The sequence below is a fragment of the Ahaetulla prasina genome, chromosome 4 (assembly GCF_028640845.1).
Source record: "Ahaetulla prasina isolate Xishuangbanna chromosome 4, ASM2864084v1, whole genome shotgun sequence".
NCBI lineage: Eukaryota > Metazoa > Chordata > Lepidosauria > Squamata > Colubridae > Ahaetulla > Ahaetulla prasina.
This window is the reverse complement of record NC_080542.1, coordinates 107,456,206-107,476,299: the sequence shown is the minus strand read 5'-3', so window position 1 is coordinate 107,476,299 and position 20,094 is coordinate 107,456,206. Positions and strand designations below refer to the sequence as shown.

General features: G+C 36.0%; 1 protein-coding gene across 1 annotated transcript in view; it reads left to right on the top strand.

Annotated features, from left to right (window-relative positions):
* The first annotated feature begins 7,318 nt into the window (after window positions 1-7,318).
* The window catches only part of LOC131197194 (histone deacetylase 5-like), a 105,653-nt gene continuing 92,877 nt past the window's right edge, over window positions 7,319-20,094 (top strand). The window contains exons 1-2 of the mRNA XM_058180938.1: window positions 7,319-7,645; window positions 7,971-8,068. Of these exons, the coding sequence (XP_058036921.1) occupies window positions 8,037-8,068 (32 nt within the window). The 5' untranslated portion in view covers window positions 7,319-7,645; window positions 7,971-8,036. The remainder of the gene's footprint in view (window positions 7,646-7,970; window positions 8,069-20,094) is intronic.

Sequence of the window (20,094 nt, the reverse complement as noted above, 5' to 3'; positions counted from 1 at the left end):
TAAAAATATGAAGACTTCAAGCCAATACAATGTCTTATGATAATAATAGATCACAGTAGGAAAGTTTAGTACAGGAACAAACTACTCTTTAGAATTAGCTTCATATTCTCTTGATAATACCTTGTAACAGTAGACTATAGCAAATTCCGACAAACCCTTATTAGATTATTTGTTGACAATTTTCCTGAAAACAGTATAATTTGTAGTAAAATTGTCTATACCTCAAATATGTCATTATTCTTCGGCATTTGATGAAAATGTAGATACAAATTGGGTAGAGTTTATAACAGGGCATAAATGAAGAAATTGGAACATAACTATAAATCAGGATCCAATGATTTGATATAATACCATCGAGAAATTGGTTGTTTCTGAGCCAGCAAAATAATAGAAAAGACAGGAAATCACAATTCTTTCTTTGGATGAAACTGAAGAAGCATTCCAAAAATTCATTCGCTGTGTCAGACAATGGAAATTTGTAACTCATAAGCTAAACAGCTTTCCCCAAATGAACTGTCTGCTATGGTGGCTATGGCTTAAGGAAATGCAGTCAGTTTATCTGAAATAGTGTATATTGTAAAGACTATATTATATGTCACCTCCTATATTGGCTAGATGAGTGATAGTGGTTTTTAAATTAGTAAAATAACAAATTAAATGAAGATTATGTATATTAACTGAAGCAGAAGATGTTCTTATCGAATCAAATAGTGTAGTATTTCTGAGTATTTATGCTATTAGCAGGTCCCAGGTAAACTCCATTAGTATTTTTCAACTAGCATACAGATAATAATATGTACCTAAAGCCATCTCTCTGTGAGGTAGATGTGTGGTTCATAAGTAATATTCTGCAAGATGGCCTTATGGTCAGAACACTATTTAATTACTTAGACTGATTTCTGTCTTTGACATAAAACTTTGATGGCCCATTTTGATTAGAAGTTGAAAGAACTCAGATTTTAAAGACTAGGTGGTCCACAAATTCCTACCAATGGTACAGCCAGACACCATTTGTCTTCCTTATATTTAAAAATTTTAAAACAACTTAAAACAATAATGATGGTTTCTTTAATTTAAATTAAACTGTATTTTGCTCTTTTACTCTTTCACATGAGTTGTTTTCCTAGAAATCACATAATCTTACATTATATTAGCATTACTATAAATTTATCTATTGCAACATTATACATTCATGAAACATCCCACAGGATTATTGAATATTTATTTATTTATTTATTTATTTATTTATTTTGTCACAACAATATATGTAACTATCATACAGAAAGGTTATATAGTATATAAAGGTATAGAAGAAAAGAAAAACAATAGGACAGGAACGGTAGGCACGTTTGTGCGCTTATGCACGCCCCTTATGGTCCTCTTAGGAATGGGGTGAGGTCAATAGTAGAAAGTTTTTGGTTAAAGCTTTTAGGATTATGAGAAGAGACCACAGAGTCAGGTAAAGTATTCCAAGCACTGATGATTCTGTTACAGAAGTCATATTTTCTGCAATCTAGATTAAAGCGGTTGACATTAAGTTTAAATCTATTGGTTGCTCTTGTATTATTGCAATTAAAGCTGAAGTAGTCTTTGACAGGAAGGACATTACAATAGATGATTCTATGAGTTAAACTTAGGTCTTGTCGAAGGCGACAGAGTTCCAAGTTTTCCAAGCCCAGGATTTCAAGTCTAGTGGGATAAGGTATTTTGTTGTTTACAGAGGAATGGAGAACTCTTCTTGTAAAATATTTCTGGACACGTTCAATTGTATTGATGTCAGAGATATGGTGAGGGTTCCAAACAGGTGAGCTGTATTCTAGAATTGGTCTAGCAAATGTTTTATATGCTCTGGTTAGTAGTGTAGTGTTTTTGGAAAAGAAGCTACGCAAGATTAGGTTTACAACTATTAAAGCCTTTTTTGCTATGTATTTGCAGTGGGCTTTGGCACTTAGATCATTTGACATGAAAACTCCAAGGTCTTTAACGGGATGGGGGTCATCTGTAAGGTAATGTCCATCTAGTATGTACTTAGTGTTTGGGTTCTTTTTTCCTATATGTAAGACTGAGCATTTGCTGGTTGAGATTTGGCGTTGCCAAGTTTTAGACCAAACGGTTAGATGATCAAGGTCTTTTTGAATGATAGATGTATTATCAGTGGTGTTAAATAGTTTGATATTGTCAGCAAAGAGAACACAATTACTTGAGATATGGTCACAAAGATCATTAATGTATATTATGAAGAGTGTTGGTCCAAGGACGCTGCCTTGAGGAACGCCACTCTTGACAGGAACAGGATTTGATACAGCATTGCCAATTTTGACCACTTGTTGTCTGTTAGACAGAAAAGCAGATATCCTTTTGTGAAGGGGTCCTGAAATGCCGTAGGATTTTAGTTTTAGGAGAAGTTTATCGTGTACTACTGAGTCAAAAGCTTTGCAGAAGTCTATGTAGATTGCATCTATTGTTTTGCCTTGATCAAGATTTGTAGTCCATATGTTTTTACAGTGGAGAAGTTGTAAGTTGCATGATAATTTTTTCCTGAAACCAAATTGTTTATTGGAGAGTAGGTTGTTTGCTTCTAAGTGTGAGGTAATGTATTGGTTGATGATTGATTCCATGACTTTGTAGGTGACGCAGCATAGAGAGATTGGTCTGTAATTTTCGACTAAGCTGGGCTCTCCTTTTTTGAAGATGGGGATGACTGTGGCCAGTGACCACAGTTTGGGAAGGGAACTGGTAGTGAAAGCCTTATCAAAGATTATGCTTAGGGGTTCTGCTATATTAGTGGAAAGTTTTTTTAAGAAGTAGGCACATAGTCCATCGGGTCCAATAGATAGCGATGGTTTTATGTTATGAAGAGCTTTTCCAACATTTTCTTCTGTGAAGTCTATATGAGTTAAGTCATCATGTTCATTGCTGGTACATTTGTGGAATGTCGGATATGTGTCATCGCTGTTAACAAAAACTGAGCCAAAGAATATGTTGAAGAGGTTAGCTTTAACTGTTTTGTCATTGCATTCTTTGTTGTTAGAATCTTTTAGTGGTGGGATGGATCTTGTGTCTTTAAGTTTATTGTTAACAAAATTATAAAAGGCACAATTGGAATTTGTGCGCAGAAGGTCCTCTTCTTGTTTGGTGTGATAATTTGTGCATTCAGTTTTTATTTGGTTGCATATATTTCTGTAGCGGTTTTTGAAATTTGCTACAAAGCCTTTTTTGTTTCTTTTCCAGAAGGATTTTTTTTTTGATTGAAGCTTTTTTATTGATATGGGGTAGTTTGCTTTTCCTGATCATGTTTGTCATTTGTGGTACATATAGTTTAATGATTCTATTGATTTCAAGTAGGAAAACTCTATAGTGGTCTTCAGCAGTTATGCAGTTTGCAAACAGATTTTGCCAGTCCAAAAATGAAAGATCGTTGTTTATAAGGTCGTAGTTGGCTTTTTTGAAGTTGTAGATGGGGATACTATTGTTATGACGATTTGAGTATGGATGTATATTGAGATGAAAATCAATCATGCAGTGGTCACTGTTGGAAAAAGGTTCTTTAATTTGTAGTCCATAAATTGAGTTTGGGTTGTTCACTCCACTTTGTATTGACCTATTAATTTCTGAACTTGAATATTGGCTTGGACTATCATTAAATAAATAGCATATGATAGCATATTCAGATTTCATTATTTGGAAGACTCATATCCTCATTAGAACAGAAGATATTTAATTACATCAAGAGAAAGACTGAATAATTCTAGGTCACTTACTCCTTTTTTTTTTTTTGCTTGGTGTGTGGCCATGTAAATCTATACAGCCACAAGTAAAGAAAAATGTTCTTGTTCTATAAGCTGATTAATTAAAATTCCAGACTATCAGCTTTAGAAAAATGAATATAGTTTTGCTGCCATTATAGACTGTGGCTTAGTTTATATTACTCAAATCTAGAAACAATATTTAGTTGAGAAGCTATTACCTGTCATCAATAACTATGACTATGAGAACCAGTTTGATATAATGGTTAAAATCCTGGCCTAGAAAGCAGGAGACTAGGAACTATAATCCTGCTTTTGGCATGAAAGTCAGCATGATATCAGTGGGACAGTCACTCTCTATCAGGATTGCAACTGTGGGGAAAATAGTAAGAGGAAAGACTAAGAGTATTAGATATGTTCACAGCTTTTAGTTACTTGCAATGTAATAAAAGTGGAATAAAAAACTACGGTAATAAATTAATTCGATTTTTTTCTTGTAATAAAAAATTAATAGTTTTAAGTTTCAGCAACTATTAGTGTTACAAGAAACAACCATCTTCTCCCCACTCCTGTTAAATCCACAATATTCACTATTGGCTTCATTTTATTTTTGTATACACAGAGACACACATACACACATATATCTGAAAATGCAAGTTACCACTCACTTAATAAATACTAGAATCATAACTAAAATAAAAAAGATTGTGTCATTTGTGATACATTATGTAGTGAATTCCTTAATCATTAGTATTTAATCATACTGAGTATGTTGTGTGAATGCAGAAGCAAGAATAAAGACGTTCTAAAGTGCTATTTGTAAATAGTAATTATTATATTATAATTTAAACTTTTGAGATTCTTTTTCTTAATCTCTTTGACATCTTTAAGTTAGTCCTCTCTCAAATGTTATTGTGTACAAGGATCTGGTATATTAAATTACCAGTCCTAGTCATAAATTACTATTCTAACTCAAGATCAGTCTGCCTTTTAAAGCAGCCCAGAAAAAAACATATGAACCTTATAGTTGGAGATGATAGGGCCATAATATCTCTGAAATGCAATACATACCTCAGTGAAGCTTTTCAGCAGAAATATGACCCTGTTCATGATTTTCTTCATCTATAAATGAAATTAAAGTATCTCAAAATGAATGAAGACAGTCTTTGGATGGATGGATGGATGGATGGATGGATGGATGGATGGATGGATGGATGGATGGACAAATCCCTGTATATCTCCTTATTTACATTATAGAATAGAATAGAATAGAATAGAATAGAATAGAATAGAATAGAATAGAATAGAATAGAATAGAATAGAATTTTATTGGCCAAGTTTGATTGGACACAAAAGGAATTTGTCTTGGTGCATATGCTCTCAGTGTACATAAAAAAAAAGATACGTTCATCAAGGTACAACATTTACATTTATTTACACAGATAGACACATACATACACATTTAAGCAAGAATAAAGATATTAGCATGGCAAAATAGCAAAGAGCCTTACAGGTATTTATCTGAGTTTTATAGAAAAAATTAAATTGATTCTGGCAGATTTCAGAAGCAGCTCTGTATTCATTTAATTACATAGTTGCCTAAGAGCACTACTCTGAATGTTGCACTACTCACTTCAATGATATGTTTTGGAACTCACATATTTAGAAGATGCGTTCATTCCACTTTCTATTTACTTACATGTGAGCCAGAGTGACTTTCAAACTCTTCTGAGAAAATCTTCTCTGAGTCTTGTCACTATCATCGGCCTATATGGAATGAATGCAAAAGAAAGACTTGTTGATAACTACACTGAGAACTCCATCAGCAAGCAAAAATATGTTCATTCATAATAGGTTTGGGGTATTTTAGTTGAATTATAAGTAAGTTTCCATTTCCTGAGAGCCCTTATATATTGCTTTGAAGTTTTTTAATCTATTGAGTGTTTAAGAGCATGACATTTTAATGTTTTAGTTTCATTTTAATTGCATTATAATTTAGCCAGCTAGAGTATAACTTTTGTGGAAAAGCAAAATATACAATTAATAAATAAAAGCAACAAAAATAAGAACAGCAATAGACTTATTCTAGTTTAGTAAGGAATTACATAGCAGGGACAAAACAAGTCTATGAAAGAAATCCATGACAATTAGCTTCTCTGACCAAAAGAATGGCCCCAACTTGATCTCCACTATTCTTACTGAATAATTGCTGTTAGAATGGGCAGCTCTCAGATATTTTATTGCCTAATGTTTTTCAGTGTGATGATAAATGATTTTTATGGTTTTTTTCAGTGTGATGATAAATGATGACTAAGGTTGTAGAGAGTACTATTCCTCAAAGTTTTGCAGCATGTACTCTATTCTTGAAGGAGCTTGTACCAACAACACTTCTGCCAGAACTTGTGGGCTATGTATGCAATGTATGCGGGATGAGAAGGGAAACATAGAAGAAACATGCTAAGCATTTTGGAGATAGTGATAGTCTCAATAATTTGAGGAGGAGAGCTGCTTATGCAGATTTATTTAATTGCAATATTAATATTGATGCAAGTAGTTTTATGCCCTCTACTTCATGGTAAATTTACTTCGAGTCTTTCAAGTTGGAAGTGGCAGACTTTGATATTTTGTTGGCAATGTTGTTTCCCAGATTTCCCTCAAATCAGGTAGCATATAGTTTCTAGTGGCCTCATTTCCAAAATTATTATGCTTAAAAACATTTCTTTTCTATACTTCCCTTAAGGGAGTCCCACACTTTTCCAATGAAAATTAATTTAAGGAAACATGATAAGCCTTACTATTTAAAAATGCTAAAAAAAATATTACTGAAATTATTTAGTACACATATAATAGCTGTATGTAAGGCACACAAAAGGTTAGGTATAATTAATTCTTGGTCAGAATATTAGTAAATTTAGTCGTTCATCAAGTGTCCTGCCAGCTCATATCATACAAAATGAATGGCATTTGTGGCCTTTGGAAGCTCGGTTTGCTTGAAACTAATGAGATCATATTCTTACACATCAACTGCACGTCAAGATTTTATGAAATGAAGTATAAAGTCCTTTCTGCATCTGGATTCCCTTTTGATGTGGGTCTTGCTGCTGAGGGACTGCTAACTGAACTGAATGTTTCAAGGAAACCAATTTACTCAGCTGGTTGCAAACCCTTTGACCTCAGTAGTAGAATTTGAAAAATCAGTGAATGCATGAACTTTTTAGTATTTGTCAAAAATTGCAAAAAAACAAAGATGGCTTGAGTTCTATAGATCCCTTTGTAAAATACTAGTTTATATTTTCAAGTTTTGCATATCCTCCCCTTTTAAAAGCCAGTGAAACCAAGTTAATTAAGCCTGAGGGGTTATGAACTGTTGGCAGTTAATAAGTCATAAAATTCCTCCATAAAACAGGATGCTAGATTCCATCACTGAGACAAGGAGTACAAAGGGCCGGTGTATAATATCTAATTGTACAAAAGGACTGGGATTTCTCAATGACTGCTCATCTGGAGTCTCAAGGGCATGCTCACTGTGGTTTCCTGATTTTTAGAAGCCAGTTTAAAAAATGAGTGTATTAAAGAGTAATTTGCCTGAAAGTTCAGGAAGTTTAGAGCGGTGAAGGGCGGGTGGAAAGGGGAGAGAGAAAGGGAAGGAAAGAATGAAGGAAGGAGGGAGAAAGACTAAGATTGAGACACAGGAGAAAGAGAAGAAGAGAAAGCAAAGAACTCTCACCACATTGGCTTGGACATGATTGCATTTGTCATCTGTTTTCTTTCCCCTTTAGGATGTTCACCATGGCAACGGTACACAGCAGGCTTTTTATTCTGACCCCAGCATCCTGTATGTCTCCCTCCATCGCTATGATGAAGGCAACTTCTTCCCTGGCAGCGGAGCCCCAAATGAGGTTAGGTTTATTTCTTTACAACCCCATTTTTTATTTGTATCTTTTCAGGTAATTGCATTGCATGATTACCCCTAATTTTCTCATCCTACATTGGTGCTCTAAATTGTATTAGATTACCAAATGGCCCACTGGGAGTGGGGACAGGGTGGAACAAGTGCATAACCCAGAACAGTCCTTGTCAAGTGGGGCCAGGTTGATTTGACATGCTGTTTGAAGTTGGTTTCAAAAGGACATTTTTGTGCATTTTCTTATTTTGATTCACTCTCTGCCTTTCCTCTCCATTTTCCCTCCGGCATTTCCCCCTCCTTCCCCCTCCTCCTCTTAGGTTGGAAGTGGCCCTGGTGAAGGTTATAATATAAATATTGCTTGGACAGGTGGCCTAGATCCCCCCATGGGAGATGTGGAGTACCTCACAGCATTCAGGTTGGTTCCTGTTTCTTTTTCAAAGTGCCAAATAGAAGTAACAGGCTGAAATCTACCAGCATTAGAATACAGCAGCCTTGACAATCAGAAAAATGACCCATGGTGGAACTGGCTTAAAGTAAACATCTCTTATTATATAGTATCTGGAGACCTCTTTTACTTTATGTTTAAAAAAAAAATCAGTGTTAATATGCTGGCCACCCACAAACAGAATATGTTTATTTGTTTCCTGAACCAGATTGCTGGAGCAGTGTGTTCCCCCTCCCACCGTAAACTGCTTAATAAGTTTTTCAAAGCCAAGAAACGAATAGACCCACAGAAAAACAGACAGAGAATCTATCAATGTAAATACATTTTATTGCAGATTCTGGTGATTTTCCAGCAATTTACTTCATTATTACCGCGTTTGGAAATCTATTCTTTCATAGTAATACTACTACTAACCAATGCATTCATGGTAACTTCATAACCAGAACCATGCATGTTTCCTGGAAAAAGTAAAGAAATATTGTTGCTGTGGGGTGGGGCTGTATTTTGTATTTGGGCTTTTATTCCTGTAAAGTGCCTGCAGTCACCAGTTGAGTTGGGTGGATATATATTATGTATATTGTTTGTCACTATAGTCTTCTGGGATATTTTTGACCCTCAAATCTAACCTGCAACCTTCCTGTTTCTGCAATCTTCAATTCTAATACTAAATAGGTTTACATTGCTCAGGCTCCCAATCCAGATTAAATCAGCTGCCACTTGTTGAGTAATAAGAAAAGGCATATGGAAGCAAATCTCTTTGATTTGCATTGACTTTTATTTAAGATTGAAATGCCAGGATTTGAAAAGAAATAGCTATAAAGATATAGAATGAAGAGATAGTTGGCTTTACTGATTGACTATCAGGTGCAAGTGTAAGTTTCTGCTTGTGCATTATATATTTGGAGAACTCGTAGTGAACTTGGTCACATATAAATGATTCCTCTGCATATTGATCTGTATTTGTTTGGGGTCTCACAGAGTCTTGTTGGACAGGACCTCTCTCAGGCAACAGGGTGTTCAGTGTGAGCAAGATTCTGCTCTGTTTCTGAATGTTTAATGCATTGCTGTGGATGTTATGACAATGCTATCGTAATGTAGCTAAAAGTCTTACTAAAAATATACATTTGGTAAATAGCACTTTCTTATTATTATAGTATATTTACTGCACTAACATCAGGGAGTAACTCACATCTTATACAGACTTTCCTGCTAATCACAAAAAGTGGGTCACAAGTGTGCCTTACATGATAATCTGGCAAGTGACTACAGTATAAAGCTAGTGCCTCTTCCATATCTAATGTGTTTCTCCGAAAATAAGACCCGGTCTTATTTTCTTTTGGGCCTCAAAATAAGTACTAGGCCTTCAGGTAAACATGATTTCAGGGTAATCAGGCCAGCTAGATGTCCCACCTCCAGCACACACACAAGAGCCGCAAGTGTGCGGGGACCGACGGTATCTAACAGTAGCTGCAGCCATCAGTCCCTTGGTTGGCACACTCTGGGGCTGCGCAGGGTGGAAGGCATGGAGTGGAGGCAGGCGATCACAACACATAGTGCAAGCTGAAGGCAAGCTGAGAGACATAAAGACAAGCCACCCTTGGGTGCTTGCTGCTCCAGCCCACCAGCACTCAGCTTTCCTGCGGCCCAAGCAGAATGTCCGGATTACCTGCACCTCTGCTTTTGTTTACTGCCAGTGTCACCGTGTGAAGATAAGCCTCATACATGCGGCTGCTGCTCTGGCCCACCCCTGTTTGACTTTCCCACAGCCTGCGGGGTGCATCCAGATCGCTTGCCTTCCCCCCACCTCTGGTTCTGCCTGCTGCTTGCACGGGTACTCAACTGCACGCTCACTGCCTCCTATGCTGGCCATACTCATCCCCTTCACTAGGGCTTATTTTGGGGATAGGTCCTTTTTTCAGAGAAACACGGTACATACAATAATTTAATTGACTTTTATATAGATTCTTTCATATCTTTAATACGGTAAATTAATTGAATTCTACATAGGTTCTTCACTTTGATCTCTTTGATTGAAACACATGGATTACATACTAGGACAACATGTTTACAGTCTTCCAGCCATGGATGCCCAAAACATGAAAACAGAGGATAGAAGACCTTTGTGTGGTCACAGGGGGACCCAGGTTCATTGTAGCCCCATTTCTTACCTCAACTTTTCAAAAAAGCTGTTGGAATATAGGGATCCAATAAACTTCATAAATAGTGTGTGTGTGTGTGTGTGTGTGTGAGAGAGAGAGAGAGAGAGAGAGCGTATTTGCATGTGTGTGCTGTTACTATGAATTTTCTCAGTAAAAGTAACTATTTTTATTAAGCAGAAACTAAAAGTAGCTTGTTACCTGATTGGCAGCTAATTTCTAGCAACTTCAATCATCTTTGGTCACCTTATGTGAGTCCATTCTACTGGCCAATCAGTAAAAGAATCAAGGGCCATAATAATGATGATAATGATAACAATGATGACTTATACCCTAGATTAAGATCTAGAAGTTGTATACTACACCGAGTTTTACATTTAACCCACTTCTTCTACTTGTACTTCTCTAAATTTCTCCTACTATCCCAACCAAAGGTTAGCAGCATCTTCCAATGCAGCATTCATATTGCTTTGTGACTAAGATCTCTTCTTCTCTTTGGAATCCTCTTATCCAAACAATAATTTCAAGCCTTCAGATGGCATCTTCAACCACAACATGTATTCTCCACTTATTTAGTTTGTTTACTAGCTGTATAAGCCCCTATGCCCCATGGTGGGATTCAGCCAGTTCACACCACTTCAGGAGAACCAGTTGTTAACTTTCTGAGCACTTTGGTGAACTGGTTGTTGGAAGAAGTTATTAGGGCAGAGAAACTGTTGTTAAATTATTTGAATCCTACCGCTGCCTATGGCTAATACATAAAGGGGCTTATAAAGCAGGTAGATTTTGTCTATTGTTCTCCACACTTACCATAATACCATGCTAACTTCTCAGTTATCTGTTAGAAGGCACTGTCAAATGGTTCATTTCATTATGCAGGAAATGGCAATTGAATTCTTAGCCCGTAGAGGATTCTGGAGATGGATGTATATGCATATAACCCATGTGTGGGAATTCAACACATAGGAAATCACCAAATTGTGGAACGTTTGCTTTAAACATTTCCTGTTTGTAAGCCTCACTGCACTTCCAATTCCACATTCAAGTAAACAAATTGTTTCTTCTCTTCGGCCCAGTTTTCTTAGGTATGGCAATATATCTCCGGTTTTGACTTATGTAATCCAGGTTTTTATGCAGTCATACTTGTCAAAGCTGGGCAAAATGGTCAGTTTAGGAATCTCAAGTTAAATTAGCAACAGTTAACTTTTCAACTTTTTCAACTAACAGTGAAACCTACAATTTTTGCTCTAACCACTATCATAACTTATATCTTCAAATGTTACATCTAACACATACCTTTTTGACATTACAAATATACCACAAAATCTATAAACCCTGCTTTCTCTCTCTCCCATCTCAACACTCTTGGGTGGTCTTTGAATACAGTGTTGAGATGGTTTTGCATTCAGACATAACACACCTGAAATTGACACTTAATGCCAAACATGGAATGGTGGAAGGAAGCATGAAGTCACAGTTTTGCACTGTTTCTGTGAAATGGGTTTTGATCTTATGTATGTCATTTGGCCATCATGGCAAACACCGAGTCAAAGATTCAATTTCTTAGAACTATGCTGTCAAAACTGGTAAACCTCAAATGCAAAACTCTTAATGCTTCCATTTATCCTTTGCCAAGATATTTGTATAGTTTTCAAAAGCATTTTTTTCAATGGTTTGGTTCTCTTATTAAGCTTCTCTCACCTCCTTTTATTTTTTAAAAAATTACAATCAGATACAGATATTGAATAAGGGTATAATATTAAACATATTTGACTGAGTAAACATACAACTATGCCACTATCAGAAAAGGACTCACAGTTACTAATGGTATATCACTATAAAGAAGCAGAATTATATTTTGAGGTGATTTAACACAAGCTATTTTATTTATTTGTTTGTTTGTTTGTTTGTTTGTTTGTTTGTTTATTTGTCAAACACAACAGTATATATAAGTATAAGCATGAAATAACCATACAAATTGGATACAATCAAAGGGAATATTAGGACAGGAACGGTAGGCACGCTGGTGCTCTTATGCACGCCCCTTACAAACCTCTTAGGAATGAATTATTTTGAATGCAATCTGAAATTTATTAATCTAGGAATACTTAAATGTTTGCAGTACTTTGTTAGGTTAAATGATATTTTATCTTTTTTCTATTACCTCAAGGGGCCATACAAGGTAGTTAAGAATGTTATGTGTCCAAAGTCACACAGTCACTGAAGGGAGATTTCAAAGAATGGAAATAGAGTCTCTGCTTTAGGCCAACACTATAACCACTATACCTGTGATGGCGAACCTATGGCATTTGTGCCAGAAGTGGCATGCAGAGCTGTCATCCGTTGCTCTTCTAGGTTCCGGCACATGGGCCACCTGGTCTTCATACACACAGGAGTGCTGGAAACCGGAAAAGCAGCATGCACGCACCAGGAAGATGACCTTTCAGTTTCTAGCACATGCATGCGCACCAGTCACCTGATCTGGCATGCATGAAAAGATCATCTTCCTAGCGCATGCTTATGTACCAAGTGGCTGCTCTTCCAGTTTCTTCCCTGAGCATGCCCACCAATCAGTTGGTTTTCGTGCATGCATGCGCACCAGAAACCAGAAGAACAGGTGGCCAGCATGTACATAGGCACCAGGTGGCTGTTGTTCCAGTTTTTGCCATGCACATGTGTATGCTCCCATTTTGGCACTTGGTGCTAAAAACGTTCACCAACACTGCACTATACCATATTGGCTCTTGAATTGTGTACTGTTATTCTTCAGCCAGCATCTCTGTATAAAAGGACATTCAGAACCCTTCTTATTTGTGGAAAAGGAAATTACAGTGGGGAGAATACAAATTAATCATATCTGAATTCTAGGAGAAGAAAAAAATACTCCATCTATTTCTTCATTTCTTCAAGAATTTGCTTTCCCCCCTTAAAAGTAGTTTATCTACTTTATTGCTATGCCTGATTGCAGCACCACAATTCTCACAATATCCACAGTGACTGTCTTTCCATGACAATGGAGAATATTCTTAGAAAAATCTATGGTCACTTTATGTGGAAAAAAAGAATGGGGAAGAGTGAAGAAAACAAGTATCTTCTTTTTTCCTGATATATACATTTTTCTCTCCAAATTCCATCCTGTCTACTGACAAATAAGTGTGTTGTGTGCATTTAGGAAGATAGATTTATTCTATTTGCAGAGAAGTCCTAGGGGCGTGCATAAGAGCACAAATGTGCCTACCGTTCCTGTCCTATTGTTCCCTTCATTATATCCAATTAATATAGTTGATGCATAATTTTATATATATATATATATATATATATGTTTTCTGAGGTTTTCACGGGTGTTTGTATATAGGTCTTTGGTTGTTCGGGTTTTCTCCCGTGTAAAATTGGAAGTGTCTTGGCGACGTTTCGACGAAGTCTCATTCGTCATCTTCAGGCTTCAGCCACTATGAAGATGTAGCACGACCACAAAGCCAAACAACAGCTATGCAGCTCACCAGCTCAAATCCCCCTGCAGCACAGACTAGACTGAGCACAACCAAGCCCCCACCAACACAGGACACACCCCCAGCCAATCAGAGCACAGAAAAACCCCCATCCAATCAGAGCACAGCCAAGCTCCCACCCAATCAGTTCAAACCCCCACTAGCAGTTAAAAGGAAGAAACAGCTGCGATCACACATTGCTCCCAGAAGCACGGCTGAAGCCTGAAGATGACGAATGAGACTTCGTCGAAACGTCGACAAGACACTTCCAATTTTACACGGGAGAAAACCCGAATAACCAAAGATCTACATATATATATATATATATATATATATGTATATATATATATATATATATATATATATATATATATATTTGTTTTCTGAGGTTTTCACGGGTGTTTGTATGTAGGTCTTTGGTTGTTCGGGTTTTTTCCCGTGTAAAATCCAATCCGTGTAACCCTCCAATCCATACATGCAGCAGACTGATACCCACTATGAAGATGTAGCACCACCACAAAGCCAAACAACAGCTATGCAGCTCACCAGCTCAAATCCCCCTGCAACACAGACTAAATTGAGCACAACCAAGCCCCCACCCAAACAGGACACACCCCCAGCCAATCAGAGCACAAAAAAACCTCCATCCAATCAGAGCACAGCCAAGCTCCCACCCAATCAGTTCAAACCCCCACTAGCAGTTAAAAGGAAGAAACAGCTGCGATCACACATTGCTCCCAGAAGCACGAAGCTGAAGCCTGAAGATGACGAATGAGACTTCGTCGAAACATTGCCAAGACATTTCCAATTTTACACGGGAGAAAACCCGAACAACCAAAGACCTATATATATTTTATTTTTATTTTTATTTTTTCATATTTATTTTCATATTTAAAAGACTTCGTCAACTTCCGGACCTCCGAACCTTTCGTCGCGAGCTTAAAACACACTTATTCATCTGCGCGGGACTGGATTAGACTTTAAATTTACTGGTTTTAATGGGTTTTTATTATTTATACTGTTTTTAATAATTTGGCTATAGAATAAGTTTTTTAATCGTTGTTTTAGTCTGTATTTATATGTATTTTAATTGCCTGTGAACCGCCCTGAGTCCCTAGGGAGATAGGGCGGTATATAAATATGAAAAATAAAAATAAAATAAAATAAAATAAAATAAAATTATATATATATATATATATATATATATATATATATATATATATATATATATATATATATATATATATATTCTTCAAGATATGCTGTTTTATCTATGACATTTGTTTGTGTATACTGTTGTGACAAAAATAAATAAATAAATAAATAAATTATGTTCTAGCATCTCTGGATGTTCTTATTCTTTCTTTCTCTCTCCAACCTCAGAATTTCAGATCTAAAATGAAACAACTTCAAAGGCTTGCAGAAGCTTTGAAAATGGTTTCTTACTCAGAATGTACTAAAGAGGTATTAGTCAAACTGCTCTCAAACAGGGATATTTAACATATTTAGTGACCCTAGGATGTCATTAGAAATCAGCCTACTTTGTTGATAGTTTGAATCAAATGTTTTTGGAAGCATGTAAAAAAATAATCCTACACCCATATCAGTTATAATTTACATTGCTTAGTCCATTTTGGTTAAAGTGACTACAAATTTTTTCTCCTTTCATTTTAAGCCAATTATAGTCTCCCCAAATTTGAAGAAATATCTCAAATTACTCAGGGAATATTGGGCAAACAAGAGTAAATGATTAAGATTATAGGTGTGGTTGAAATATATATAAAATCTCAAATAATCGATTAGAATTTTTTTATGATTTTTTTTTACAGGAGGAAGTCCTCTTCATTGAAAATTATGGACCCTATTATACGATGCTGGTCCATTGACAGATAATGGGTTTTTTTAAAAAAACTTTCTAATGTAGAGCTGAGAAATAATGATTGGCCAAAGTAGCCCAGATAACTTCTATCAGGGAATACTACAGCCTATATACTAGCACCATAACATAGCACCATACTTGGGTCTCATGTGAAACAGAAAGTAGATGTGCAGAGGAATGGTTGAAAATTAGTCTTAGTTTTAGCCAGATACGTAGATGGGCATATGGTCCTCTTTAGGTCAATATCCAGAAATCCCTGGATATTGCTTTGTTAAAGAAGAAGAATGTGATAATAAATTAGTGGAAAATAATCGACAGCTGAGCTGCCTTTTCAAGCTTCTCTCAAGTTTATAAAGGGATAAGTTATTTTTGGTTTCATATCAGAAATAATAGAATTTGTTATCATGAAATATATTTTCATTTTGATTATTAAACTTTTCCAGTCTGAATGTTTTAAAAAAGAAAAAGCTAATACTGAAATCAATTACTACTATAGATGTACTTACATAATTTACTACCACATTTGATATGATGTGTCAACACATAAACACATCTCAAACCGGGAAGTACTATTAATTCAATTTAAAACTATGCTCCCCGTCCTTCTCTTCCTGTTCTTTTTTATATAATGATTGGAAGTTTCTAAACCTAACTAAAACCATAATTTTACAGCCTACCAAATGGCAACAAACCATGTGAAATAGTAATAAATCATTGTCTATTGAAAAAGATGCACGGGAAAGTTCTAAAGATGGCAAAGGTAAAAGTTCCCCTTGCACATATGTGCTAGTCATTCCCAACTCTAGGGGGTAGTGTTCATCTCCGTTGCATAGCCAAAAAGCCAGTGCTGTCTAAAGACGTCTCCATGGTCATGTGGCCGGTATGACTAAATACCAAAGGCACATGGAACGCTGTTACCTTCCCACCAAAGATGGTCCCTATTTTTCTACTTGCTTTTTTTACATCCTTTCAAACTGCTAGGTTGGCAGAAGCTGGGACAAGTAACGGGAGCTTACCCCGTTACGTGGCTCTAGAGATTAGAACTGCTGAACTGCCGACCTTGTATCCCATATTTGTCGATTGACAAATATGGGATACAATATAGCAAAGGGGAAAAACTGATAGAAGGAAATTTACAGGATTAGCATTCATACTTTTTAAATATTTCACCTAGAAATTGATCTCTTGTTTGAAGTGCTAATGTTTAGGGAAAAGAAAAAGTATTGGAGAAAAAGTAGTTTATAAATCTGGGCTCCTGTCTGCAAATTCTTATAAAACTATATCATGAGTTTAAGTTTATATCAGTATAACCCTAGTGAAAAAATGATTGTACTGAAATATCTGTGAGTCTGAATTTGAAAAAAACAATTGAAAACATAAAGGTTGGAGGCTCAAATGGAATTTAGCTTTGGGCAATGGATTTTCTGTATAATCCTTTCTGGGGAGGCAGGAAAACAAAATTATCAATGAAATTTCTTTAATGAGCTTCACACATTCCTAATTTTAATCTTTTAATAAAATATCAAAATGATAGTTATTACTTTAAATATCCTTGATTTGGGAAGGATAGATATGCTAACTTCAGTAATTATCAATGTCTCATTTTTTATAGTGTCCAACTGAATTCACTGAAATTAAAGTCTTTTGCTTTAAAGTCCTCAATATATGCTTTAAGGTAAATTTCCCAAGCAATTTTTGTGGTTCTTTTTCTAATATATAACTTCTGTAATTCTCCCTCATATCATGCATTTTTGTATATAATTTTCACATGTATTTTTAAACTGAATAAAATTGGCTAATTGCATTGCAAAATTTGGAACAGCTTAGATATTGAATAACAATTGCTATTCAAGATATGACTTTAAAATGCACAATAAAAGAATGTCATATTCTAAAACAAAGTAAATCCAATTACTGTATCTCTCAAATTCAGCAAGGCTTCATAAATATTCCACCAAAAAATAATGTCACAGCATTTAAATAAGCATTAGCTAAATCTTGTAGAATACTATTTCCACATCAGGATTCTAGACTTGGTTCCTATCTTGGTTCGTATCTGCTTATTTTTTCTTTCTTTTAGGCCCAAAGATAAATTCTTAACTTTGGAACTAGGACTGGAAAATGGGAACAAAGCTACTCTCACAAGGGCATCTCACAAATACAAGGCACACCAATGTTTTTGCCCAAACATAATTGATAGTGACGGTTTGAATTTACAGCTTGCCCCAGAATTAACACAATAGCCAAACTTTGGCATTGAATAACATTTTCTTAAAATAAACAAAATAATGATCTATGTGCAAGGTATAAAAACATCGATAGTAATCTACTAATAATCTTACCTAACTTGGGTAATAAAATATCCGCAAGAAAACAACCAAACTCAGAAAGTCTCAAGAAGTCCACAGTACAGGTAATGCTTGACTAGAACACAGTTTGGACCAGAATTTTCTCTGCTAGGCAAAACAATTGTTAACTGAGCCATGCTTGATTTTGTGACCATTTGTGTCATGGTTGTTAAGCAAATCAGTACAGCTATTAAGTGATCATCTGTTAATTAAACAAATCTGACCTCCCTTATTGACTATTCAACCGAAGCTGCCTGGAAAGTTCATAAATGTGATCACATGATCCTAGGACCCTGCAACCATTATGAATACATGACAGTTGCCAAAAACTTGAATTTTGATCATGTAGCCAGGGGGATATAGTAATGGTTGTAAGTGCAAGGACCAGTCATGTCACATGTCAGTGCCATAATTGTGCTTAATTTGATTTTGAAAACTTATCAAAATTGGCAACTTTCTTAAAATGAAAGACATTGAAGTTTGGGAAAATGAGGCTAATAGATATGTCCATGTATGCATCCTTTGGATGATTAATTCTTCCAAGCCTACATTTAAATTCAAACAGAGAAGGGACATCTATGTGAATGTGGTGTGGTGTGGTGTGTAAATGGAGTAGAGTCAAAAAGTCAGGAGGTAGATGTATAGTTGGCACCATATCCATTTTTACATGCACAACAGTACCATTTTTAAACTTGTCCTGCTGTGGGATAAGCACATTCAATATAACAGAACAATAGAGTTGGAAGGGACCTTGTAGGTCATCTAGTCCAATCATCTGCTCAAGCAGGAGACCCTGTATTCTTTCAGACAAATGGTTGTCCAATCTTTTTTTAAAGTCTGGTATTGGAGTACCCACAACTTCTGGATGCAAGTCATTCCATTGAATAGAATAGAATAGAATAGAATAGAATAGAATAGAATAGAATAGAATAGAATAGAATAGAATAGAATTTTTATTGGCCAAGTGTGATTGGACATACAAGGAATTTGTCTTGGTGCATATGCTCTCAGTGTACATAAAAGAAAAGATACGTTCATCAAGGTACAACATTTACAACACAATTGATGGTCAATATATCAATATAAATCATAAGGATTGCCAGCAACAAGTTATAGTCATACAGTCATAAATGGAAAGAGATTGGTGATGGGAACTATGAGAAGATTAATAGTAATGCAGATTCAGTAAATAGTTTGACAGTGTTGATGGAATTATTTGTTTAGAGTGATGGCCTTCGGGAAAAAACTGTTCTTGTGTCTAGTTGTTCTGGTGTGCAATGCTCTATAGCGTCGTTTTGAGGGTAGTAGTTGAAACAGTTTATGTCCAGGATGCGAGGGGTCTGTAAATATTTTCACGGTCCTCGTGCAGTATACAGGTCCTCAATGGAAGGCAGGTTGGTAGCAATTATTTTTTCTGCAGTTCTAATTATCCTCTGAAGTCTGTGTCTTTCTTGTTGGGTTGCAGAACCGAACCAGACAGTTATAGAGGTGCAAATGACAGACTCAATAATTCCTCTGTAGAACTGAATCAGCAGCTCCTTGGGCAGTTTGAGCTTACTGAGTTGTCCTTTTTTAATGATGTTTTTGATGTTAGCTGTCCATTTTAGATCTTGCGATATGATAGAACCTAGAAATTTGAAGGTTTCTACTGTTGATACTGTGTTGTCTAGTATTGTGAGAGGTGGAAGTATGGAAGGGTTTCTCCTAAAGTCTACCACCATTTCTACGGTTTTGAGTGTGTTCAGTTGCAGATTGTTTTGGTTGCACCACAAGGCTAGTCGTTCGACCTCTCGTCTATATGCGGATTCGTCATTGTCTCGAATGAGACCAATCACTGTTGTGTCATCTGCGAACTTCAGTAGCTTAACAGATGGATCATTGGAGATGCAGTCATTGGTATACAGAGAGAAGAGAAGTGAGGAGAGCACACAGCCTTGGGGGGGGCCCTGTGCTAATTGTACAGGTATTTGATGTGATCTTGCTTAGCTTCACCTGCTGCTTCCTGTTTGTTAGGAAGCTTGTGATCCACTTACAAGTCTGTTCCGGTACCTGTAGCTGGTTTAACTTAGTTAGAAGAATGTCTGGAATGATGGTATTGAATGCTGAACTAAAGTCTACAAAAAGG